Raw genomic sequence first — 26,875 nt, forward strand, 5'->3', positions numbered from 1 at the left:
AAAAATTACTTGTTTATAGGATACTGCCAAAGGACTCGTTCCTTTTTTTCCTTCGTTAAGAGTTATAGTAAATATGATCATTATGTTTGCTGCTTCTATACTTATTTGACTGTGCATCTAAAAATTAGTCTGGGGCTTCCCTGGTGGCACAGTGGTTAGGAATTTGCCTGTCAATACAGGGGACACGGGTTCGAGCCCTGGTCCGGGAAGATCCCACATGCCGCGGAGCAACTAAGCCCGCGCGCCACAACTACTGAAGCCCACACGCCCTAGAGCCCATGCTCCACAACAAGAGAAGCCACTGCGGTGGGAAGCCCGCGCACTGCAACTAAGAATAGCCCCTGCTTGCTGCAGCTAGAGAAACCTGCACACAGCAATAAAGACCCAACACAGCCATAAATAAATAAATAAATGAAAAATAAATAAATAAAAATTAGTGTGGGGTAGTTAGCCACTATGCCATATGTAGAATCTCGACTGTCAAATGGTTATATCAAACTGAGAAAACTTTCTGAATGGCAGATGTTTTAATAACAAGATTAGAAACAATCCAGTCAACGTAATTTTGCACTTTTGTAACAAGTCTTTTTTGTGGAAGTGACATGCATTAATTAGATTTCTTACTTTAATTAGAATCAATCAGATTTGTCAGATGAGGAGCTAAATGATGATCTTCTACAGAGTGATAATGAAGACGAAGAAAATTTCAGGTACTCAATATTAGCTCATTAAAAATGTTCTTTATGTAACTAAATTTCTAGTAACTAATTTATAATTATAGTGGCATATAAATGATAATGTACTGTATCTTTAACATATGATTATATTGTAAACAGGATATTAATATAACTCTTTGATGTGGAAGCCATATATATTTTTCTATAAATAGATCAACTGTTTAAAGTCAGTGTTGGTCTTGCATTTAACGACCTCTGAGAGCTCTGTTGAGTGCTGGTTATAAAAGTTCAGTACAGGTATACGCACCGCTCTTTTAAAGAATTCCTTTATTTGGACGGGGGGCAGTGGCCTCCGACTCTTAATACGGTTGGTCACAGTTTGATGTTCCTGCTTTTGTTTTCATTTTAGACAGTTTTTATTTATACATATCTAGTAACTGAATTGCCATTTTGAAAATTCCTTTGGACTGTACTTCGACTCTAGTTGACTATCTGAATATAGTTGTTTTAGTCTGTTTGGGCTGCCATAACAAAGTATCATAAAATGGGTAGCTTACAAAGAACAGAAATTTATTTCTCACAGTTCTGGGAGCCGGGAAGTCCTAGGTCAAGGTGCTGGCCTGGTTGGCTTCTAATGAGGACCCCCAGCCTTCTCACTGTGTACTCACATGGTTGGAAGGTGTGAGGGAGCTCTCTCGGGTCCCTTTTACAAGGGCACTGATCGCAATCATGAGGTTCCACCCTCATGACCTAGACATCTCCCAAAGGCTTCACCTCCAGACACCATCACATTGGGTGTTAGGATTCAACACATGAATTTGTGGGGGGGGCACAAATATTCAGTGCATGACAATAAAGAATATCTTTCTGTTGCTGACATAGTAACGCAATTAGAAGAGGAAGAGGCATTTAGTATACTCTGTTAGGGGGAATAATTTTTTCAGTTTTATGAGGAAACATTTATTGTGAAAATATAGAGACACTTCTTGCTTATAAATGTAGTTAACAAATATATTCCATTCATTGTTGAGCTATAGATTTGTAATAGTTTTTCTAACATAATGGGTAACAAGTTTTAAATTAATTTATTCTGTGAGTTATTTGTTTCCCAATTCCATTCTGTGACATCATTATTATATATTGATCTTTTGAGTTAGTTAAGTAACCCTTGAAATAAGCCTTTGGAATTTTTTTAGCCATATGTCTTCAAGTGTATGTGGCATGTTCAATTTTTTGTTAGGATTGGATACTTAATAAGTCTAAACTTAGATTTAGGTACAAAACCTTGCGTTTTAAGTGTTATTATGCATTTTTAATTGTTTGGCATTTATCTGTTGTGATTTAACAGGTGGAATATGATTTCTTTTTTTGCAGTTTTAAAACTGCCTTCGTTTATTTTACTCAGAAATTAACTGTTTTTTAAAAAATTTGTGGCTAGTATAAACTTTAGTTGAATATTGAAATGTATTTTCATGCAGATTTTTAATATTTTGATTTTTTAAATAGGAGTTTATAGTTTGCGTCATAGATTTAAAAAAGAAAACAAGTTCTTAAAATTCCATCTATGATTTTCTGTTTATATCGTAATACTCCTAGTTTTACCGGGACGTTTTAGAAAATAGATACCACCCGTTTCATTCTAGAAGTTAGAGTGAAACGTAGTCTGTTTGCTTTCAGTCCTGGACTTTTGCCCCGTAGACCTGTTTCTCGTGGTTGGTCTGATTCTCCCTGTCAAATAAGCTGCAGCTGATGATAGAGGGGGCGCCTTATGCAGTAGGAGTCCGGTGCTGGCCCTGTGTACGTGTAACGCACTGAGCTCTGCCGTGTGCGGGAGGGGTTTGTAGTGCTGGCCTAGTAGGGAGCACACGGAGTTTTGCTCATTGTTGTTGTCAGTGTGCCTTGATCAGTCACTGGAGTGACTTGTCACCGGTCTTTCTAACAGCTAACTTACGCAATGATTTAGTTTTGAGCTTCACTCCAGTTGCCTGCCTTTCTTTGTATTTTTGTCCCCTCTAGTTCTCAGGGTGTCACAATTAGTCTGAATACCACATCTGGCATGGTCACATCATTTGAACTGTCTGACAACACTAATGACCAGTCTGGAGAACAGGAATCCGAGTATGAACAAGGAGAGGATGAACTCGTTTATCACAAGTCTGATGGATCTGAACTGTATGCTCCCGAGTACCAGGAGGAAGGACAGTATGAAGGCCACGGGGCTGAGCTGACGGAAGACCACATCCAGTACGCGGGGGAGCCGGAGGAGGAGCCGCTGTACAGTGATGAGGTGTTAGACATCGAGATCAACGAGCCTTTAGATGAGTTCACAGTGAGTCTTTCTCCTTTGTATGGCCGAAGAGAGCATGGCTGCCTGGGTACAGGTTTCTAGACTGATTTGAAATCTGTTTCCCTCCCCTGGGAGGGCGGGAAATTAGACCTTATTATCACTGTCTGCCAGTTTCTTTATCTGCGCTATGACAAAGTTTGTGTTGACAGCTTGTTTGGCCAGAGGTAATGCTCCTTTGTCATCCTGGAAGGCTGCACAGAATCGTGACCTTGAGGAAGAAAACAGCTTTGTGTGGTGGAGATACACTGTCAATTGTTAGAAGTACTTAATGCAGGGCTTTTATCCAGGCTTTAGACAAGATCTGATAAAGTCCTTCTAAGGTGAAAAGATTATTGACCTGCTAAAGACATCTTTAAGGTGCTAATATTCCAGAGTGATTGATGTCCTGTTCATTCATCCTTTTTTGTAACTGCGAACTGTCTAAACATGAATAAAGAGATTGGAGATTAGTTTAGGAAATGTCACACACAATTTGTTATCTGTAATCAGGAAGCAAAGATTGCGCTGATTTTTATTTCAGAAAGGTGGTTTTGGTTGGTAGCTTTTTTTTTTTTTAGGTTGAACTGTCAAGAAAGAAAAAGGTATTAATGAAAGATTGCTCATCTGTCTTCATGATTTATCATTAAAAAAGATTTGTTTTTGAAATAAGCACTTAACGAAATTTATGTTGGAAGGGCATGACCTCCATAGGTGCAGTAGAATCTTAGGGTTTTCAGGGTGCTGGCCTCCCCCAAGGTGCAGTGTGAGTGGGGCTGCTGGAATGGGGTGGAGGCCTGCAGCGTTAGGGCTAGAGTTCTGCCTTTATCTCTTAATGTTTCCATTCAGAGTAGGTAATTTTTCATTTGAGAAAAAATGTGTGTGTGTGTGTGTGTGTGTGTGTGTAGTTTTGAAAGACACTAATTGTTTACATGGAGCCTTAGAATATTTAGTTCCAAACACAGTTGCGTTTATATATCGCAGTGTTATTTTTAAGATTTATTCTTTTTGAATGCTTTCTCTTTAGTAGATATAGTAATGAAAAAATGTTTCTGGGTTTGGTAAACAGAATCCTGTAAAAGGCATCATGGGTCCTTGTTTTTTCGATAACTCTGTAATGGTTTCTTTTGGTAATAAATCCTTCAGTAGTGTGGACAGGTGCTCTCTGGTTTACTGGTGTGTCCATATACTATGTTAAAGTGAGACACTGTAATTTAGAATGATTCTTAAAAATTAAGCCAAGATCTTTTAAAAACGTGACCCGTTATTCCCTGGTTAGAGCGTTTTAGTATTTCTACTGCTCATCCCTAAAATAAGATGGTCAGTCAGTTACATCCCTTGTAAATTCAAAAGCTCAACAGATCTTTACCAGTGTCCAAGCAGTGGGGACGTAAGTATTGCTGAAATATGAAGCATGAAGCGTGGCCCCTGCCTTCTGTGAACTTAGACTTTAGTGGAACAAATCACAGTGTGGAAAGTGCTTGATAGCACTTACACGTGGTCACATAAGAGGTATCTCTCACTTTGGTCTTCTTGCAGAGTTTGTTGTAAAGAGAATTTTTAGTGAGGACTTTCCCTCTCTTATTTTCCAAACTTGAGGTTACATTTAGGCCCCTTGTTTTATAAAATCCAGCTTAACTATCCAGCATCTTGTGCCTAAGATTCAGGTATTGAAAAGAAAAAAATGCAAATTCAATATACTCACAGTACTTCTCCGCATTAAAATAAATATTTTCAGAATTAAAAAAAAATCTTAAAGTAAATAAATTTACTTAACTGAACGTGTCCAAATGTTTTCACAGAGAGTTGTAAAGTTTAAAGGTACAAGGCGAAGTTAAATGTCTTTCTGTGAGCAATATCAGCTCACGTCAGTATATCCAGCTTTATAGCCACACTCATTCTTTCCTTTCTTCCTGGTTTCTTTAAGATTATTGGTTTTTTTTTATAGATATCACAGTGGTAGAATCTGGCACTGCCTCTTCTTTGCATGGGAAGAGAAAAATGGACTTTAAGCTGTGAAATACTTTTCTCTAGCCCTGCAGTGCAGGCCTCTTACTGTCTTCTTAGGCTGTCACTGGTGCACAGATTAATTAATTATTCATTATTAGAGTAACGAACATATGAGTAGATTGTAGTCCTGTGTGTCCCAGTGGTATTTTAGTTTATTAAATGGTTTATTTAACTGTGGTTCATGTCCTAGTTAGGACTTGTTAACTCATACTCTAAAGCTAGAATTAACTCTGTACTCATCACGAGTATATTCTCTCTATTTGAGCTCACATGTAACGTCACAGGGAGGAATTATGTGTATAACTTGGAGTGGAATCATAAAATCGCAGAATTTTACAATTGGAGGTGACAATCTTACATATGAAGAAACTGTATTTTCCCATAAAAAGTTGGTAGTAAATTGTGGTGTTCTTTCCTTTCATACTCAAAAAAATTTTGGGGGGATTTTGCTGTCCTAATCTTGAGAGTGCATTGGGATTTGATGTAAAAACTTGTATTCTTGTATTAGGAAGAGATGTATATTATTTATTATTCAACAGAATATTAGAACACTGTCAGATGATTTATACTTTTGAGCACAACCAGATTTACTTAGTGCCTTTAAAGTTAACATAGATTGAGATTTCATAAAACATTGTTCTGTAAAAACAATTTTAGATTGGTAATTTATGTAATGCATAGCAGATTTTTGCTTCCCAGTGAGAGTTCAGTGGTGTAGACTATTCTCCATTGTATGTTGGCTGAAAATTTTGATTAGCATCGTATGGCCTTATTTGAAATCTGACAGTTCTGCTCTCAGTGAATCATGGGTAGTGATAGGTGCTCTTTTAGGTAGGATGGTCACAGTTTCTTTGGGGAAGTAAAATGCAGTGTGTTTGGACAGTCTTGAGAGACAGTTGTGGGGACTAAGGTGGTCTGTCACCTTGGGTACAGCTGCTGTTCTTTGTAGAGAGACTATTGGATTCTGTGCAGTGGGGCTGTGCAGGTCCCGCAGCTGGGCCGCTCTTCCTGCCTGCCTGTTGTTCACTTGAGCTGGTGGCCGGGGCACTGGGGAGTTCAGCTCCCTTGGAGGGGATCAGATCTTGTTACTTGTAGTGACACCTGTAGGAGCCCTTCTTGCCTTGCAGTTGTTGTTTCTATCCAGCTTGCCTGCTTCCTTCCCTATGCCCTCAAGAGATGCCTGCCTGCTGCCATGCCCTTAACATTTCATGCAAACCTGGAATCATCCTTCTAATTCAAGGGAGCGGCTTATGGAGAAACTAATTCTAACATGTAATTTTAATACAGCTCCTGAGTTGAATTGAATTGCCCATACTTTTGTTGTCTATTGTTGCTATAAAAACGGTTCGAATTGGGCATGATTCCAGGCCCCATACTGCTGCTGAGCTGCTCTTTGCAAGCACATACACACTTTCTTTTTAAGATTATATTTCCTTAGTGTTGGATTTGAAGAAGAGCTACTTGTCAGGGCCCTTGGAGGTTGAAGCAGGGTCCGTGTCACTCCCTGTAGCGACTGGCTTGGCATGCTGCTCTCTTGCTCTCATGAACACTCAGGGAAGGCCCCATTCTGGTTTTGTGCTTAGTGCTTTTCTGCTCAGTCTGATAATTGCCACAGTAAAATTTACTAACATAACTAAGCATGAGTCATGAAGGTGAAAAGTGCTTAAAAACCCCAAAGCTATATGAGAAAAACTTACTTTCTCTTTAATGGCTGTTAGGATGAAGAATACTTGCAGGCTTGTGGGCAACAAGGGATGAAAGAGCAGGAAGACTGTGTTGCTGAAGAGGAATTAGATGAGATTACTGATTCCCAGGTTGCTCCTGAAACTGAAGAGGTATTTGTTCATCTTTTAAAAAGAGTCCAAAAGTTTGCTGGAGTTTCTTTCTTCTTCCAGATTTAAATGAGCATCTTTTTAATATTAGCGAAAAGTTGATACATCTCTTCTTTGAAGTATGAGTGTAGTTAAAAAAAAAAAAAGAACAAAAACAAAACCCTGAGCTTTCTAGAATCTTTGGACAGTGAGTTCTGGTTAGCTTTGGCTTCCAGATAGCTGTTTGCCCTTTGAGTGTTAAGAATGTTTTAAATGTTTTATGGGAGTGTGGGTAGAAATGTTTTGAAATGCGCAGTATATGTTAGTGCTTTGAAAGGAGTGCTGTAATTATTTCAAATTAGTTAACGTTAGTTAATTTTGACCATTATTCAAAAAATACTGCAGAGTTCCCTGGATTTAGGTGCTGTGTTAGGTATTGAAGAAACAAGGATGATTGAGAAGCTTGGTTCTTGTGCTCAAGGTACTTGCAGCCTCATAAAAGGGAGAGAAGATGTGGGCAAATTCCAGTGATGTAAACATAGGAGTAAACCTCCCAGAAGAGAGGCTCAGGTACATGCTTTAGCAGCTCACACAGGGGGCCTCTCTGGTCGGGTGTGTGTCTTGAGGATGGATTGGGGAACCAGGGTGGGATGTGTTGAGGCTTTATGGAAGAGGTAGCCTGTGAAGTAGGTCTGGAAAAATAGATGTCATTGGACGAATAGAGGTGTGCTCTGAGACAGAGGCTTATAGATTCTGTTTTCCAACCTTAGCACTTGTCCCATGGGTCAAGCATGTGAGCCACAGAATCATTCTGTAGTCTTAGAACTTGTGGGTTAAATATTTTTTTTCCTTAATAATGTTTTTTTCTCAGTTATTTTCCTTAATACTTTTTTCCCTCTTTTTCCCAAGAGATCATGAAAAGTGGTATTTCACTGGCTTAGGTCATTCCTTTAGGTCTTACACCAGTGCTTTAGAAACTCAGTATACATTTACCCTTATCTTTTCCCTAATATAATGCTACGGCAGAGTATATGAACACGTACAGACACTTTCTGGGACACATCCTTGCTTTTCCCCCACGAGCTAAATTTGACTTCTCTTTTTGTGCTTTTTCTCTGTCTCTCTTGCTATTTGAAATAATTTGAAACTTAGAGAAAAGGTAGAATAGTAGAACGCTCCCTTTTCCCAGATTCTTCAATTGTAGGCAAATATATTCAGCCCAAGGAACCAAGACAAAGCTAAAGAAGATGTTAAGTAAGAAATGGTTCTCCTACCGGTGACTGCTCTGTTCTGAGGGATGAGCCACCGAACCGAGGCTCAGGGACCAGGTTCATGCGGGTCGTGTTGAGCACCACGTTCTGCCCCATGCGAAGCCAGGACGAGCCTAGGTTAGGTCAGGCCTGTGAAAGGGTGTTTTGGCAAAAGATCTCTGAGAGAGAAATCTAAGAAGCTGTTAAGGCGTGGCGGGGACAGATGGAAATGGCTGTGGAGGTCATTCTGGGGGTGAGTAGTTGAAAGGGAAACCTGGGAATCCAGCACCCATTAATTAGTTCATGTCCTCTTCATTAGCTTGTAGTATTTTGTAGTTGGAAAATTAATTCCATTGTGTTTTTTTTCCCCCCAGTAATTTATTCTTTCAGCATTTTAGGTAATACTTCTCCTTACTCTGATAATGTATTGTGTTTGTAGCATATTTTAGAGTGAGAAAAGGTTTTGTAGATTTTAAGCTTTAAATGATCTCTGGAGATATAAACTATTTTATTGTAAAGCAGTTAAAGAATAAGAATGCTAGTAGGTGTTATGCTATTGCTTGGGTGCCTTCTGGAACTGATAAGTTATGACTTGTAGATCTAGATGTTTCCGACTTTGGTTCCTGAACTGTATTCATTAAAATATTGAAGCAAAAGTGGATTATTATTTTAAAAAATGGTAATCTTACCTTCCATTTTCAGTGTCTTCTGAACAGAGAGATTGAGAGAGAGAGAGTTATCTTTGGAGGAACATGAATGATCAGACCCAGCCCTCAAGTAAATGAACTCAGAACATGTATGAGTTAATATAACAATATCTCAGACATACTTAGGAAGGCTTAATCATTGGGGGAAAAGTTAGATCCCTTCCTTGTACCTTATGCCAATATTGATCTCAGATTAATTCACACCAAACTTTACATGTATTAGAAGAAAATGTTTTAATAATGGTGTGTTAGCCTTAGGCTTACCTGCAAAACAGAAAACTCACCAAATAGTACAAGTTTATTTCTCACTGATGTCAAAAAATTCCAGAAGGCATTTCAGATCTGGTATTGGCCTCACAAGGTAATCAGGTACCCAGGCTTCTTCCAGATTTCCATGGTACAACTCCAGGGCTGCTGGTCTTACCATGGTCCACATCCAAGCAGTGGATTGCAGCAAGACTGAATGAGACCATGCCCACCCTTTGAAGACATGTCCCAGAGTTCTCAAACAACACTGTGTAAACATCTCATGAGTTATGTCTTAGTTACGTGGCTGTACCTCACAGCAAAGGAGACTGGTGAATATAGTGTTTTATTAGGTGACAGCATGTTCAGTTAAAGCTGGGAGTTTCATGATTAAGGATGTGATAGAGAATGAGTAAAAATGAGTACCAAGTTGTCTTGGTTTCACTACTCTCTACTACTCTTGGTATTAGGCCTTTTTAAGCCGTAAAGGAAAAGAATGATTTGATCATACAGAAATACCCCAAAACACTATAAACAAGTTTAGAAAGTCTTAGAGAAATACCCCAAAAACACTATAAACAAGTTTAGACAATATGAGGAAATATTTACACATGAGCCTAAGAATTAATATATGTAGTAAAGTTAATATGTTCGTTATGGAAGAGTTAATACACTCAGTATGTTCCGTATATACAGATGAGCACTCCTGTAGAAAGAAGGGCAAATAATGTGCGAAAGTAATCCAAAAATAACATAAGCAAATGATCACTAAGTATATAAAATATATTCAATAAAATAAAAATTATAACAGTTGAGAATTCTAACCTGTCTTAATATTGGCAAAAATCAAAATTATTGGTCAAGTATTTTTTATTCTGTTGGGGGGGTTATTTTGGAAATATTGACTGCCAGAAGAATTTTCCACAATTCTGTCATGTCTCTGCATGTTCGGGGGAGCAAAGCACCTCCTTTGTTCCCGACAGTCTTTTCAAGGATGTTTTTGTAGCAGCATCTAGGAAAGACGTATCCTTCTCTGGAGCAGGGGGCAGCCATGCCTTCTCATTATAACAGTTCCCTAAACTCAGTGCCCCTCCTGTAATACAGCTACCTTTGCACAGGGTCACCTGGCCCTCTTCGTCAGATGGCCCAATGGGAATTGGGGCTTAGGGAGCTGGACCCAATTGCTACTGCTGTTGTTAAGAGTAATAAATTGTCCTAGTCTGTGGCTGAGAGTCTCGTGCCTTCTCACAGCCTCCATGAAACAGTGGCAGGCTACCTTACTGACTTGCAAGAAGAGTAAAACTGCAGACCCTGCACTGTTTCTGACAGTATCAAAAGCCTGAGGGTCCTTTGGCTCAATAACTCCACTGATGACGTCCTCCCAGAGTCACTCTAAGGTGTGTTCAAGGATACACGCACTGGGTATTTGTTTGCAGCGTTGAAAATAAGTGGAACCAATGTAAATAGATTTTTCTAAAAGGTTGAATAAATGATGGTCAGGGGACCGCAGGTTGCCAAAGGATGCCCTTGCTCTATGGAAAGAGGCTCGTGATGCGTTAAGTGAAAAGAGCAAGCAAACAGATTTCCTCCCCTTAGGTTCCTCCATAGCTTTGCATGTCTAAATGTGTGTGTGTGACTCTCAAACATGTGTCTGGACGGATAAAGACAGAAATGGTGATAGTGATCACCTCTGGATGGTGGGATTATTTTATACTTTGTGTGTCAAATATGTTAAAATGTTTTTGCCACAAATAAAATAACTTTTGTGAACAGGGAAATACAGAGTGGTTAAAATTTGACCCTTGGTGATTTGGAGGGGAAAGAAGTAGAATGCATTTGTTGAACTCCTGTGATTTCTAGTTGCTGCTAACTCTCACTTGAAACATCTTAATGCTTGTTTTCTATGTGACCCTTTTTATAGAGAAGAAAGTAAACTGTCATCCAGATACATAGTTTATACCGTCTGTTAAGAGGTGTGTTATCTGCTTTTTCTTTGAAGCTGTATGTTCCATAATTTAATTTTATATATTGTATTTTAAAATATTTTTAAAAGGTCACTCATACATTTTCCTTACTCTCTGTCCTTGATTGTTGGTTTGTTTATTTCCTTGTTAATGTGGCTTGTTTTTGTACTGACTGAGAATTCTTTGTATTGCTCTTTGCTCTCAGGACTTAATAGTCCTTCTCGGAGGCAGGTGTTGTGCTGGCCTTTTCTCCTGGCAGCAGATGTTTGGGGCTTGTTTTCTTCCCCGCAGTGGAATCGCTGAATGTCGGTCAGAGATGATTATTGAGAACTTGTGTGCACGGTACTGTTGTGGGTGCTGGTAGGTATTATTTCAGCACCTTTCGGTAGGCTTTGCTTTTGGGGGGCTGTCCTCCCATCGTTTTTAGAAGTGTAAATAAATCATAGAGTCCTCAGGGAAGAGCAGCACTTTTATTGTGCCGCACACACCTGTGTTTTGGTGTCTTCCTGGTTTTTTGACCCATTTTCTTAAATTCACTGTCTGCAGCGTGTTGATGAACCAAACCTTTGCACTCCACCTTGCGTTGCAGCGTTCATGGCTCTGGGTTGCTTAAGACGGAGGTGGAAGGCATATTGCAGTTTTTCAGGTGACTTCTTTCTAGGAGTTACGTTTAAGTACACATTAGAATCTGAATTATGGAACTAAAAAGTAATTTCAGTTGAACAGTCTATTTTCAGTGGCTTCTTTTATTTAACTAACGTTCTTGCTTGGTTAATGCAAAGGAATCACTGTACTCGAAACAAATTAGAAAGACTTAATTATGAAGACTAACTCTCAAGCCTTTCTAATTACACAGCCACTTCAGTGTCAGTGATGCTTTCGTCTTCAAACATGGTTAAAAAGGTTTTGGCTTGTATAGAGGAACAAGTGAGAAGTTTAAAAATATCTTTGCACTAGTTAAATTCGAAATACTTTTAAAATTGTGATAACATTTACATTTAGTGATAGGCACAGATCTGAGGTATACGTTCAGTGTTTTGATACATGTATACATCCAAGTTACTACCCTTTTGATGGTGAGAAACAGTTAGTTCATCACCCCAGAAAATTCCCCCTTGTTTCTTTCTAGTCCGTCCTGACTCCTCTCAGAGGCAAGCCGTGTTCTTAGTTCTGTTGACTTAAATTAGTCTTTCCTACTCTAGAACTTCATGTAAATGTAATCATACATTTATGTAATCAGTATGTGATGATATAGTGCTGTGTGTCTAGCTTCTTTTGCTCACCGTAACGTTTTTGAGTTTCATCCGAGTGGTCGTGTATGTCAGTAGTCAACAGTTCATTCCATTTTATGGATATACCTTATTTGTTTTCTCCTGATAATAGATACTTGGGTTGTTTCCAGTTTTGTTTTTGTTATTATGAATAACTCAAAGCTTATTTTACACAGTGTTTTGTGAATGTAATTTTTCATTTCCCTTGGCATTAACTAGGAGTGGAATTACTGAGACAGGGTAGCAGTGCGTTTAATGCTATAAGAAACAGCCGAATGGTTTTCCAAAGTGTTTGTACCGTTTATACTCCCACCAGTCATGTATGAGAGTCTCAGTTCTCCCATTTGCTTGTCTAGTTTTTGTACCATGATTTGTTGTAAAGCCTTTCCCATTGAGTTGCCTTAGTGCTTATGTTGAGAATCAGTTGACCACTTAAGTTTAGGTCTCTTTCTGGAATTTCTTTTTTGTTCTGTTGCCAATACTACACTATCTTGATTACTGTGGCCTGAAATCAGGAAGTGTAATTCACCAGTTTTGTTCCCTTTTCAAGATTGTTTTGGCTATTCTAAATCCTTTGAATTTTGCATATAAATTCTGCAATTCACTTGTCAATATCTATTAAAAATCCGGTTGGGATTTTTATGAAAATTACATTGTATCTTTAGATCATATTGGGGGAAAACTAACATCGTAATAACCATGTTGCCTGTTGATAAACAGCTTAATTCTTCCTACTTGTTTTTTTATTTCTTTCTTTTGCTGTGATCTCCAGCACTATGTAGAATAGAAACATTGAGGGCACTAGTTTCTGCCTTGTTCTTCATAGTAGGTGTAAAATATTCAATCTTTCATCAAGTAAAAGCTACTTGGAGGTTTTTCAGTCAAATTGAAGTTCTTTTCTATGTCTAGTTTGCTGAGATTTTTTTTTTAATCAGAAATGAGTGTTGAATTTTGTCAATGCTTTTTCTGCATCTGTTGAGATAATCTTGTGACTTTTATCCCCCGTTTTATTAATGTGAATTAAATTGGCTTTAAAAACTATTAACTATATTCCCGAATTAATTTCCATTTTGCAGGTTCTTCCATTAATGTCCTCTTTCTATTCTGGGATCCAGTCCAGGGCACCACACTGTTGTCTTGTCTCCTCTGGTCTGTAATAGTTTGTTGGTCTTTCCTTGAGTTTCACGACCTTGACAGTCTAAAGAAGTACTGGCCAGGTGTCCTGTGGAATGTCTCCCAACCTGGGCTCGTCTGATGTTTTTCTCATAATTCTACTGGGGTTATGGGTTTTTGGAAAGAATACCATGGAGGTTAGGTGTCCTCATTCCATCATACCACTGGGTACAGGACCTCCCTGGCAATGTCACCCTTGATTATGTGGTGAGGTGGCCTTTGCCAGTTAAAGATAGTAATTCTGTAAAGTTACTATCTTTCACTTTCTCTGCTCTCTTCTTTGGAAGCAAGTAACTAAGTCTAGTCTGCACCCAAGGCGAGGGAGAGGTCCACCCCTGGAGGAGGGGAGAGTATGTACATATATTTGGAATTCTTCTCGAAGTAAGATTTGTTAAATTGATTTTTGAATGTTAAATCAACCTTATGCTTCCGGCTAAACCTCACTTGGTCGTGACGAATTTTCCTTTTATTTTTTGCTGGATTCCATGTGCTTTTATTTTCTTAAGGAATTTTGTGTCTGTATTCACGAAGGAGGTTGGTCTGTAATTTTCTTCTCTTGTAATTTTTGCACAATTTAATTGCTCAGTCTTTCCAGCTTATAAATGTTAACTGTTGGTAGAATTAGATACTTTTTGTATTTCATGATATAGTAAAGAAGTATCCTCTATCAAATATTTTGTAAGCACTAAAAACTTTTGGGAAGTTTTTTAAAGCAGTGTTCTCTGTAGTTGTTTTCTATTGGGTTGGCCAAAAAGTTCCTTCAGTTTTTAAAGTAAAAATAAAAGACATTTTTCATGTTCATCAAGAACTTTATTGAACAACACATTCACCCTTTTGTTCCACTGCCTTCTTCCAAGAACTGCAAATAACTGTTCCAGGTGCCCTTTACAGTCTTCCAGGGAATTGAAATGTTTTCCATTAAGAGAAGTTTGTAAATGGAAATCCGAAGATGCAATGTCTGGTGATTACGACAGATGAATTAGAACTTCCCAGCCAAGCTGTAACAGTTTTTGCCTGGTCATCAAAGAAACATGCGGTCTTGTGTTACCCTGATGGAAGATTATGTGTTTTCTGTTGACTAATTCCGGACGCTTTTTGTCGAGTGCTGCTTTCAGTTGGTCTAATTAGGAGCAGTACTTGTTGGAATTAATTGTTTGGTTTTCTGGAAGGAACTCATAATGGAGGACTCCCTTCCAATCCCACCATATACACAGCGTCACCTTCTTTGGATGAAGACTGGCCTTTGGCGTGGTTGGTGGTGGTTCATTTCGCTTGCCCCGCGATTTCTTCCATTCCACATTATTGTACAGTATCCACTATTCATCGCCCGTCACAATTCGTTTTAAAACGGAACGTTTTTATTGCAGTTAAGTAGAGAATTGCATGCGGAAATAGGTCAGGAAGGTTTTTTTGCTTAATTGTCTGTTTTTAAAGAACTTTCATAATGGTTTTCATATGCACCCTCCGTTAAGCATTACAACTACATGTTTCAGGTTTTCAAGATAATTAAATAGCTAAAGATCAAACCTCCAGATATTTCTGGCAGTGTCCATAATGAAATCAGAGATTTACATACGTATTTAAATTCTTACAAAATATAATCTTAGGCTAATTTAATTTTTATATTGTTATCCAGCACCACCCTTGAGTGGAATTTTAGTTGTGAATGGAATATTGTGAATATGTATGAATATTCCATTCATAAGTATTTCTCTGCAGAGAAAGTCAACATTTTGGCAGGTAGGTTAGTTAGTTAATTCTGTAAGCACATAGCCAAAGGAGATGCCCAGTATTTAAAATAAGAGGTAGTGACCAGTGGCTGAAGGAGCGAGTCTAGCTTAGTGAATGTTGCCAGGTGGCCTGTACTTGAGGCAACTGAGACCAGGCAGTGTTTCAGTTTTAGCTCAGGGCTTGTATAATCCTTGATGTAGTTCAAAGCTGAACTGGACCCTGCGACTTGGACCAGAAGTTTGCATTCTAGGACATTCCATCTCTCAAAAAGCTACCTTGTGCCATCCTTTTTGTAGTCAGGCCCTCCCTCCATTCCTAATCACTGGTAACCAGTGCAGTTTTGTTTCTTGGAGAGTGTCATACATGTGGAATTGTCGCAGAGTATCACCTTTTGAGTGATAAACCTTTTGACTTCTCTCAATCAGCATGATGCCTTTGTGATTGCATCCCAGTTGTTGTATCAGTAGTTCATTCCTTTTTATGGCCGAAAGAGCATTCCCTGCTTTGGATGCACCATAGTTCGTATATCCATTCACTATTGTTTCTGTTTTCGGTGATCCAAAAGAGAACTGTAAACATTTTCCTGTAAGTTTTTACGTGAACATAAATTTTCATTTCTCTTGGGTAAATATCTAGCAGTGGGATTGCCGGGTCAAGACTAGAATTGTTTGTTGGTTTGTTTCTGGTAGCCTATAGTATTTGTTTCAAAGAAACAATTTTCAACTTGTCTGTGTTGTATTTAGATTTCTTAGATGGAGATTTGTATGTAGAATAAACTATTAGCTTCAGTACTGTCATGTTTCACGTTAAACTTGCTTGGAAAGTGTTTGAACTGTAATTGCTTTTAATGGTTGAATTAGAAATGACTATTGTAATAGAATCTTTGCTTTACTGGTAGTGATTTCTTTTCCTCCTCTGTGGCCTTGCTACTTAAAGTGTGTTCTGTGGACCTGCACCTTGGCTTCACTTGGAGCTTCTTGGAAATACAGAATGTCAGACCCCACCCTGGACCTGCGGAATCAGAATCTGCATCTTAGCAGGATTCCCAGTGATCGGTATAAACCTTAAATTTGAGAAGCACTGCTCTGGAGCATTAATGGCGGTGGAGAAGAGTATTTTGTAAATGAGTTGACGTTTGCTCAGTTTGAGTGTAGTGCAGCACAAACGTAGCTAGGTCCATCTCGCACGTCACTCATTCTTGGTTCCAGATATTCAGTGAAGTAATGGTATTAAACCAACAAAATGCCAACATTTTGGTACTTTAAAATTCTATAGTGGAGGGGCTTCCCTGGTGGTGCAGTGGTTAAGAATCTGCCTGCCATTGCAGGGGACACGGGTTTGAGCCCTGGTCCGGGAAGATCCCACGTGCCGCGGAGCAACTAAGCCCATGTGCCACAACTACTGAGCCCGTGTGCCACAACTACTGAGGCCCGTGCACCTAGAGCCCGTGCTCGGCAACAAGAGAAGCCACCGCAGTGAGAAGCCCACGCACCGCAACAAAGAGAGTAGCCCCCACTTGCTGCAACGAGAGAAAGCCTGCGCACGGCAACGAAGACCCAGCGCAGCCAAAAATAAATAAATTAATTTAAAAAAATTCTATAGTGGACTTCCCCTGGTGGTGCAGTGGTTAAGAATCCGCCTGCCCATGCAGGGGACACAGGTTCGATCCTTGGTCCGGGAAGATCCCACGTACCGCAGAGCAAATAAGTCCGTGCGCCACAACTGTGTTCTAGAGCCCCCAAGCCACAACTATTGAAGCCCCCGCGCCTAGAGCCCATGCTCCGCAACAAGAGAGGACACCGCTATGAGAAGCCTGCGCACCGCAACGAAGAGTAGCCCCCGCCCGCTGCAACTAGAGAAAGCCCACACGCAGCAACAAAGACCCAACACAGCCAAAAATAAATAAGTAAAATAAATTTTAAAAAAAGAAATGGACTAAAATTAAAAAAAAATTCTATAGTATGCTGAGTATCAGAATACTGAAACGTGGCTTTGCAATCATTAGGCTAAAAGTTACAGTTTACATTCATTATTTTATTTTCAGGCATTTGATTCTCTACTTTAGGGTTTATAGCGATGAGTGTGTGCATTTTTTACACAGAAAATATTGGGGAAAGAATCCAAAATGATTGTATCTTTTTAAATTTTTCTTGCACACTTTCTAATGAAGTAGTTCATATTTGTTTCTGTTAAGAGTAAAGGACATGTAAGAATTATGAATGATGAGACTAAAGGAGTAGTTTCTGGGTCTTTTTTTTTTTTTTTCTTTCAAGGTTACCAAAAGTCTAAGTGAACCTAACGGTCAGTAGGTACCTACCTTATTAGGTAACAGTAGGTCACTAACATGTAACATGAGGTGAAAGTGATTAGTGTCAAAAGGAACATGAGTTATACAGAAAGAATTGTTGATGAAGAAATTACTTTTAGTTTGGGACCGGATTAGGCAGAATTTTTGTAGGAATCCTGATGTAATGAAATAAAAGATAAAAACTGGTTTTAGTGTGATGTGAATGAAGAAAAAAATAGTTTTATGGTTAATAATCTGAGCTAGAGGTGGTAATGAGCAAACACTAGGCAGTGGAACGAAGTAGAAAGGGGTGAGAAATGTTACAGGAAAGATTATGGAGGCTGAAAAAAACCAGACCAACCCAACAGCAGATTTGGAGCACTTGCCTGGCATTGAAAGTCAAAGTAGATGGGGCCAGGAATTACAGGAAAAGTGGAGCCTGTTTAACGGAAGGAGTGTGCTGTCATCTAGTGTGAGTTACGGGGTGGGTTGTATGCTAAGAAGCTCGTGGAACACTAGTGTTAATGTAATGAAGATATTGAACTTTGTTTAGCTCTGAATTAGAGTCCAGGCCAGCAGGGATTTTTGGAATTCGTGTTTGTTCTCTTAGAAGTATAAGTAATAACAATGTGTAAGACTTTGTATATTAACCAGGAGTAGGAATTTGAATTTTTTCTAACATTGTTAATTTTTAATGTTTGAGATTTTGTCTCCTGGGATCAGTTTAATGTTTCACATGGCTTTACAAATAGGACATTTTGCAGTATTTTTACATCTTAAATATAAAGAGCTTTTATGTGTGCATACACATATGTGTATACATAACCATTATTCAATATTTAATTCAAAAGAATATGAACTCACTTTCCCTCTTGTTTTTTGTATGTCTGCAATGTAGGGAGGCATGGAAACTTTGGAGCTGCAGAAGGACATGAAAGAGGAGTCAGATGAAGAAGAGGATGATGATGAGGAATCTGGACGATTACGTTTCAAAACTGAAAGGAAAGAAGGAACAATTATTAGGCTCTCAGATGTAACTAGAGAGAGAAGGAACATTCCAGAAACTTTGGGTAACTTTTTTTTGCCTGTCTCCCATCCTTCACTCCCATTTCAACTTCCTCCATAGTACTGTTATGATTAATGAAACAGATAAAAAAAAGTTGCCTTTATAGAGTATTATGCATGGCATTCAGAAGGTGGATGGTCTGTGTGAGGGGTGAGAGCTGAGTTACGGTGCTGTAAAGGTCAGTCTATATAAATGACTTGTCTTCTGGATTAAAACATGTTTGAATAAAATATTTGATTGTTTTTTTTAATAGTTTTTCTTTTGGAGTCTGTGGCTTAGACCTGCTCTCATGCATACTGTGTGGTTCCTGGCTGGCTCTGGGAAGGTGGTGTGGGGTGGTACAGGGTCATTTTACCCTTCCCGAGACTGTCCAGGTTGCCAGGGCTAATTCTGGGCCAGACTGTTTTGATTTGGTACCTTTTAGTGTTATTATAACCATCTCTTGTTGTTGTTGTTGTTCTGTATGCCCTTCCTCTCAGTGTTTAATGAGACAAGATGACTTGTTTGTAGCACAGTCAGTTGAACATTATTCCTGTTACAGACCTACTGCAGGCTGTTGCTAATCAGCAGAGCCTTTTCCAGTATTGACCCCCCGCCCCCCGTCTATGGTTTTGTCTAGTGCCCATTGCAAAGAATAAAGCAGTGGTTCTCACATTTGAGCAGCAGAATCACCCAGAAGACTTGTTAAAACACATATTTCTGGATGCACTCTCAGCTGTTCTGATTCAGTAGGTTTAGGGTGGGGCCCAAGAAAGTTGCGTTTCTGGTGAGTTCCCAGGTAATGCTGTTCCTGCTGCTCTGGAACCCATACTTTGAGAACCACTGGGATGTTGTCCCGTATTCCAGGGAGGAGGGTAGGAGGGTGGAAGGATGGAAGGACAGAGGGTTGTTGTACTTGTTCTCTGGTCTTGGTCAAAGTAAAAGTCAAGAAACTACCCATTAGTTAACTACCTTTATTACTTCATAAAACTGTTATTTGTAACCGTTTCCAGTCGAAACCCTGAGTGTGTGTCTTTAAGTGGCAGATAGGAGTTCTCTGTCAGGGCACTAAGCTCACAAGATGCCAGAGTTAACAGTAGTGAGCCAGTCTTACCATGTTCCTGTACTAAGTGAGGTTTGTGGAAAGGTTGGCCTAGAGACTTAGTGTTCTCCATTTCTTCTCCCTCCAGTTTCCTCCTTCTACCTTTTGGCCCAGGATTTCCCTGGACTGTTCTTAAGTTATGGTATAAAGTTGCCGGTTAGTCTGAACCAGTACACCATAGGTTTCTAAGAAAGCAGAGCTGAGAAGTTGGGCTTGGGTAAAAGGAGATGAATCAAAGGTCTTAAAACGGGGATGAAATGACCAAAAGTATCCGTCAGCAGGAGTAATTGGTAACATTACAGAACAAGCTTATTGGAATAGATAGACATCTCAATCTTGGGCTGGGATAAGATGAACAAAGGAGAGATGGCACCCCTGGCTGAACACCAGAGGGCAATGGGCAGCGGCTTATTAGGGAAGGAGGGTGCCATGTGGGGCGGGTGGTGGTGAATCATCCCTTTTCTGCTTCTGTGTAGCTGGGCTGCGGCTTTGTTACATAAATTGGGGAACATATGTGTCAAATCTTAATAACTGGGATAGCTACACGTTCTAAGGATGTGAAATCACTTCACAGACAGCGTCAGGAATGGTGGCCTTCCCTCTCTGCAGCCAGCTCCTTATGGGCCCTGGTGCATTTCATGGATCTCCCTCCCCGCATCCTCAGTGCCCTTGCTTCTCCCATCCCCCCTGGTCCTCAGCTACGGTCTTCTCATCTCTTTGCACTTTACCTTGACCCAAGCACTGATGTGTTCTGAAATGTCCAGCTTGCCTGTGTTCATAATTTGTACTTGTTTCATTCCTGCATCTCTTTCTTTTCAGGATCTTTGCCTCATTTCATTCTTTTCAGGGTCATTTGTACTTCCTTTACTGAAAAGAATTTGTGTCGAATCTTTTTTTTTTTTTTTCCTTCTTTTTAAGGCATTTCTCAGTTGCTATAGTCACGTCATCCTGAGACAGGAGGGTGGAAGGGGGATAGTGATGGGCAGGTTGGCCCTTTACATACGGGCAGAGAGGGCCTGGGGTTCTTAGAGGCAGAGTGTCTGAAGCATAAACAGCTTGACCATTTACCATTTTTTTAAACATTAAGAAAAAAGGCTTTAAATGTATTTGTGCAGAATGTGATTCTTTGGCTAGATAATAGGGCAAGTAAAAATGATACTTAAAAGTATCTTTCTCTGTTCCTTATTTGTAAGCCCTAACTTAAGAAAGCTTAGTGTTTGAAAACATGAGTTTTCTAGTAACTGAAAAGTTAGGATTATTCCCAGTACAAAAACGATTTTTCTGTTCATTTTAGAGATTGGTTTCCTAAAGCAGTGAGCTCCCTTATTTCCTTAAGACCCCTCCCCCCCAACAAAAGGTTAATTTTATATAGAAGAAGAATATTCAGTGAGAAAGAGAAGCTACTACAGTATTTGGTATACTAGAAATTCACATAAATTTGTACTCATCGCTTTGTATATTCCTGGTGATAGAAATATCAGTTTCAGGTTCTGTATACAGATGCTTGCACTTATTTGATTGTATAAAGCTGCTTACCTACTCTTTGTAATGGGATTAAAATACCTTGCTACCAGAGTATATATGTCGTCTCATATGATATGTGTTTTTTGACAAATGATGTCTTTTAACATTCTGAATACAAATAAAAACAATTATTTTGTGATATCATTGATTAATGTTAAGAACACTCCACTCTAAAAAGAATGAAATGATGGTCTGGCATCCCCCATTTCTGACCCTTCCATCTGCATGTGGACTAGTGAGTTCTTTTCAAAATCTGGAAGGGCATTTGGTCACTTTTAGTCTTCTTTACATTCAAATATGTGATGTCATCCTTAAATATGAAGAACACATTGATATTTATGACAGTCTTGACCATTGGAGAGCCTAATTCACAGTTGTTGATCTGTATTTTGAATTACACATTGGATTAGATATGGAATTTTGGGCTTTTACCTGAGTTATGATCTTAAGTAGTGAGCTTTTATCCTCAACCAGGATTCTGGGAATTAAGTACCTTAGAGAAAATGTGACCGTTTCTCAGTTTTCCCAAGGATGGTACAAAACTACGTACTTAGGAAATACATTCATTCATTACATAAAAAGGACCCCATTGGGTAAAAGGGCTTAATTCTCTGACAGAATGCAGTTGAGAAGGGTTTCTAGCACATGCATGTTTAAGGGAAAGATTTATTTTGAATGGAAATGTCAAAAGCCATCTCTAAAATGTGGGTGTCATTGACCAGTTACCCTGAAGTGTCAGCACAGCAGTTCAGAGCTGCCAGTTCTTTTACCCTAGGAGGTGGACCTCAGATTCTCTTCGGAAGCAGTACAAGCGATAAATGAAAGACCATGTTTATTTTAGTTAGGCTTTGACTGTTCTTTCTCTATGAGGAGGCATCTAGATTTTGCCGTATTCTCAGTTTCATTGGCACATGTAATATGTTAAATTATGTTTTACTGCTTTAGCCTGAAGACCGTTGTTATTATGCCCACATAAAGTTCTCTTGAAATAATATCCTCGGTTAATTTTGCTTAAGGCAAAGGATCTTTGGGAAAAATATTTTCATCTAGTAATAAACAGTTTAAGGTCACCTAGTACCAGCAATAGGATACTGCCTTCAGTTTACACGATGGTCCTTGTATTTGCAAGATTTTCACAAATTTCTTGATTCAGTTATCTGTTTAAAAAAAAAAAACACCTCAGACTGTCTTTTGTGTTTATTTTGCCAAGTAAACTGTTTTATAGATATTCATTATGTATTAGTTCAACTATTATAAAATTATTTATATGTAAATATGTTTTTCTTAAGCACATTTTAGAAAGGGACAACACTGTAAAACCTTGTTACACTGAGCTATATCTCTTTACTTTGGAATATGGACATAGTTCAGAAAACGCTTAAAGGGAAATTAACATTTCAGTTGAAGTTACAAATGTAATTTCCATCCTGTCATATTTTGGTGACCTTTTGTGACAGCTTGTCTCAATTGGAGGAAAGCATTTTTACTTGCTGATTAAAGATGTCATTTGAAACCATTTTATTACTGGGGATAGTGAAATTAATCTTGACACTTAGAACCACTAGCAAAATAATTGCTGATTCACTGCATAAAATGTGTATGTGAACCAATCATGTAGTCAAGATGAGAATAAAAGTCTGTGCTTGTTAAGAAGAGATTAAATTTTCTTTTGAATGGAGTCAAAGATTCATTTGAAGGGAAGGGGAATAACATAGAAACAATTTTAAGAAAATGAAATGTGGCTTAGAGATTTTGGAAGAGTTTGGAGATGATGATGGAATCCAAGGTAGGAGATAAACTGGTAATATTTAAAATTTACCCTTCACTGTGGAAGAGGGCATAACAATGCTTCTTAGTAGAATTCAGTGAAATCTTTAGAAGGTATTCATTTATTAATGGAAGATATATTATCATAACTTAGATAATATTTTAAAATAAAGGAACCATATTTGAATAAGTTAGCATTTTTCTTCTAGGAATTCAGAATAATGTGCCAACTGAAGTTTCTTAGGGCCAGAGACTGTATGTTTCTTGTATCCCTAAAGCATTGGTCAGAGAGGTGAGCAGCACCTACTGGGTGTCCCAGAAATATCTGCATTAATGGGTTTTTTCTTTTCTGGCTTTGCTCTCCTTTGCTGTAGCTTCCCTATCAGACTGCATGGATGTAAGCCTTTCTTCACAGAGTAAAGTTGTTATTTTTAAAAAAATAAATCTGAAAATCTGAAATGACTGTATTAAATAAGTTTCCATTCTTTATGAAATTAACCTAAGCATTTGACTCGAGAGTGATTTTATTAGTTTTGCTTTTAAAGCAAAACAATCAGGAATTTGTCATTTTTGAGTCTCTGTGCCGCTGTGTATTAACTAATACTTGTCCTGGTTCCGCTTAGAAGAGTGTCCTGGTTTAAGGCTGGGGGAGCCAGGTCTTGACCAGCGTCATCCGCCATCACTGCAAGATGCCTAGCAGATTAAGGGCGGCGGTTGGGTTGAACTTCAGCTCCTTCTTTTTAGCTTTCCTCAGCACAAATGAAAACACTTTAAACTTTGCAGGAGATGCTTGTATTTTATTACAAGGGAAAGGCATGTCTTCCATTTGACTAGTCTCACTCATGGGGCCTGCACGTCTCCGTGATTGTGCCCTACTTGATGCTGCTAGTTGGGTTGTTTGTAGTGGGTGAAGCACTTGCTGTTCCTAAGTTTCATTGTCATGTATTTCTTTCCTGTTTTTCCCTATAAATCTGATTTAGGCTATTCGAAGGTATCTAACACATATGCATCTTTTCAAATAGAGCTTTCAGCAGAAGCCAAAGCTGCGTTGCTTGAATTTGAAGAAAGGGAGCGACAGCATAAACAGGGACGCTACGGCTCAAGGCGGGGAGGAAGGAGAGGAGCTTCGTCCATGTGTCGTGGAGTGGGAGACCAGAGGAGAGAGAACAGTGAGAGGGGAAGAGCCAAGGATCACAGGCCCGCCCTGCTGCCCACACAGCCACCTGTGGTGGTAAGTTGTATAGTTTCATTCTGGGAGCTTGCAACTTCAGAACAAATGAAAATATGCTTTTGTGTAGGTATCATATTTTGCATTTATCTTAGTCTGAAATTAAAATTTAGTAAAAGGCATAATGGCTCAAGTTTCTTTGTAATCTATAGTATGATTTCGTGTATGGTCACACACATTCAGTCCTCTAGTATTCAGGTAGTGCAAACTAATTCTCTGCACACTGCTGATAAAGAGAGAGGTGATAAGGAGACCTGGTGTCTGCCAGTGGCCGAACCACAGGGGAGCCTTGCTTGTACCTTCTGCTTGTGGAGAGGTGCTGCTCCTATGAGCACCATTCTGAAAATACTGAACGTCTTATATCTAGAATCTAGCAGTAATGGTGTATTTTATAAAATATTTTTTCTTATACACTGCTTACCGTAGGTTTTTCCTTAAATGTAGCAGTTTCTCTTACAAGTAACTGTCATATCCTATCCATAAAAATGGAGATTGTCATATCCATAAAAAGTTTTCATAATTTAGGAAGAAATCAGGTACTTGTAACTTCAACTTCATTTGAATTTCCTCTGTATTTCAAAGATGAGACATCTCAGGAATAAAGACAGGAATTGTAGTGATTTTTTTTTTGTTGTTGTTCCTTCAGTTAGCTTCAGGATTTTATAGCTTTTTCCTTCAGAAGTCAGTCTTCAAGGACAGATTCATTTAATATAAATATGTGTCCACACTGTCTACCCTCCCCTACATTATTATCTGAGTTTAGGGGAAAACCACACTTTGCCTCCGTGTAGAAATGTTATGTTTTAGGAGGCATTCATTTGTGAAATAACAAAGTAGAAAAGATGACTTACTGTTTTTTTGTTTTGTTTTATTATTATTATTATTACTTTCAGTTACTTTTTATTGGAGCATGGTTGCTTTGCAGTGCTGTGTCAGCCTCCACTGCACAGCAGAATGACTCAGCCGTACACATACAGACATCCCCTCCCTTTTAGACTTCCCTCCCATTTAGGTCACCACAGTGCATTAGGTAGAGTTCCCTGTGCTGTACAGCGCGTTCCCATCAGTTGTCTATTTTATACATAGTATCAGTAATGTAAATGTGTCAATCCCAGTCTCCCAGTTCCTCCCACCCCACACCTTTCCCCCTTGGTATCCATACATTTGTCCTCTAAGGATGACTTAACTGTTTTAGCATGAGAATTCTAATTTTGATCTACAGGGAAGAGAGGTAGGTGGGTTGATTACAGCATAAAGAGGTTGATGATATTAATAACTGCTGTCTGCTCATACAGCTGTTCTTAAGCTTCTCTGGTAGCGAGAAGACTGGCCCTTCAGTTTTTTCTTTTTCTTCTCCATCCCATCTCCTCGCCCCCAACCTCCACTTGCCGTGTACTGAACAGCCAACTCCATTATTTTGGCCTCCTGGGGGGGAACCAGCCACACAGGAGACCAGTTTTTGCATAATTGTGTCTCCGTGATCCTGGAAAAGTAACTGAACTCGCTGTTTTCTTATCTGCATAGGGGAAGTATGTGCCCATATGTGCCTCCTTCAGAGAGGCTCAGCTGGGAGGTCCGTGAGCGCTTTACAAACGTTGCCCAACCTGAGTCCCCCCGCAACAGTGATGCCGTATCTCTGGAATTGTGTAGATGCTACTAGGGCTCCCGGTGAGCTGGGACTGAACCCACTCCTGGAGCTTTGGCATACATGTTCTACGCTCATCTTTGCTAGTCAGTGGTGTTTGAAAGCTGCAGTTTACTGAAACGGTCACAACTGTCTGAAACGACCTTAACCTCGCTCACGCTTGTGTCCACCCTTGATCCTGGCCACTCCCCACCCCAGAGCTGTCTCTTTGACTCTTCACCCTCAGAGTTCTGGAAAGAATAACCTTTGCTCACCGTCTTTGCTTGTGTCCATTTTCTCGGTCCGTCCCTTGCTGCCTGGACGTCGTGCCTTTCCCTCTCCCGAATGTGCTCCCAGAATTGCCACCTGACGTTTGCAGTCCGTCCTGTTGGACTGCACTCTGGGACCTTGGGCATCACCCATGAGCTCCTCTTTCTTGAGCCTTTCTTATTTTGAGTGTCTGAGCTTGGGGTGTACTCTCTTCTTTTCCAGCAGGGCCCCTTCTGTCTCTCCTGTTCCTCTGGCTGCGTTGTTCTCAGGCCTCTGTTTAGTCAGAGCTCTCAGTCGGCAGCATTGTCCTTCCTGCCATCTGCTGTCTCCACACGAGTCTGGGTCTGTAGCCCTAGCCTCTTGCCAGCTCAGTTTCTTCATTTCCTAGCTGCCCTGGGCCTCTCTGCATGGGTGTTGCCCAGGCCCTAAATTCCCCTTGTTTAAAACATGCGATTTCCTTAAAAATCCTTCATGCTCTTGAGTGAATGGCCCTGCACTGTGCTCATTCCCACTTCTGTTCAGATTTAGCTTAGCTATCCCTCTGTCAGCGTGCTCTCCGTGTAGATTCAGTGGTGAATGAGATAGAAAAGACTCCCGCACCATGTGCAAATGTGCACATTACAGATGTCATGAGTTAGAGGAGGGAGCAGACTGGTTTCTGGGAGCATATGTATGTATCCACGGATTTAAGCCGTTTCCAGAATCTTTAGAGAAGTCCTCCCTGAGGAAGGATAGGTTAGACAAGGTCATGTACACTTTGGTTTCAAAATTCTCGTTGTTCCTTTGAAATGTCTTCTTTCTGCTGCTCTTGTTCAGACCACGGCCGTTTCTTCCATTCAGCTCCCGCTGTAGCCTGTTAAATGGT

The 26,875-nt window shown here is 39.5% G+C and overlaps 1 protein-coding gene across 3 annotated transcripts in view; it reads left to right on the forward strand.

Moving 5' to 3' along the window:
- RBM33 (RNA binding motif protein 33) overlaps nt 1–26,875 on the forward strand; it is a 114,935-nt gene that overhangs the window by 22,513 nt on the left and 65,547 nt on the right. For 2 of the 3 annotated variants that reach the window (XM_082632962.1, XM_082632964.1), the window contains exons 4-8: nt 634–710; nt 2,694–3,006; nt 6,729–6,845; nt 18,349–18,520; nt 23,911–24,119. In XM_082632962.1, coding sequence (XP_082489088.1) covers nt 634–710; nt 2,694–3,006; nt 6,729–6,845; nt 18,349–18,520; nt 23,911–24,119 — 888 coding nt within the window. The remainder of the gene's footprint in view (nt 1–633; nt 711–2,693; nt 3,007–6,728; nt 6,846–18,348; nt 18,521–23,910; nt 24,120–26,875) is intronic. The other variant, XM_082632963.1, reaches the window with a different exon arrangement.

The sequence above is a fragment of the Mesoplodon mirus genome (genome assembly GCF_964341445.2).
Source record: "Mesoplodon mirus genome assembly, chromosome: 9".
NCBI lineage: Eukaryota > Metazoa > Chordata > Mammalia > Artiodactyla > Ziphiidae > Mesoplodon > Mesoplodon mirus.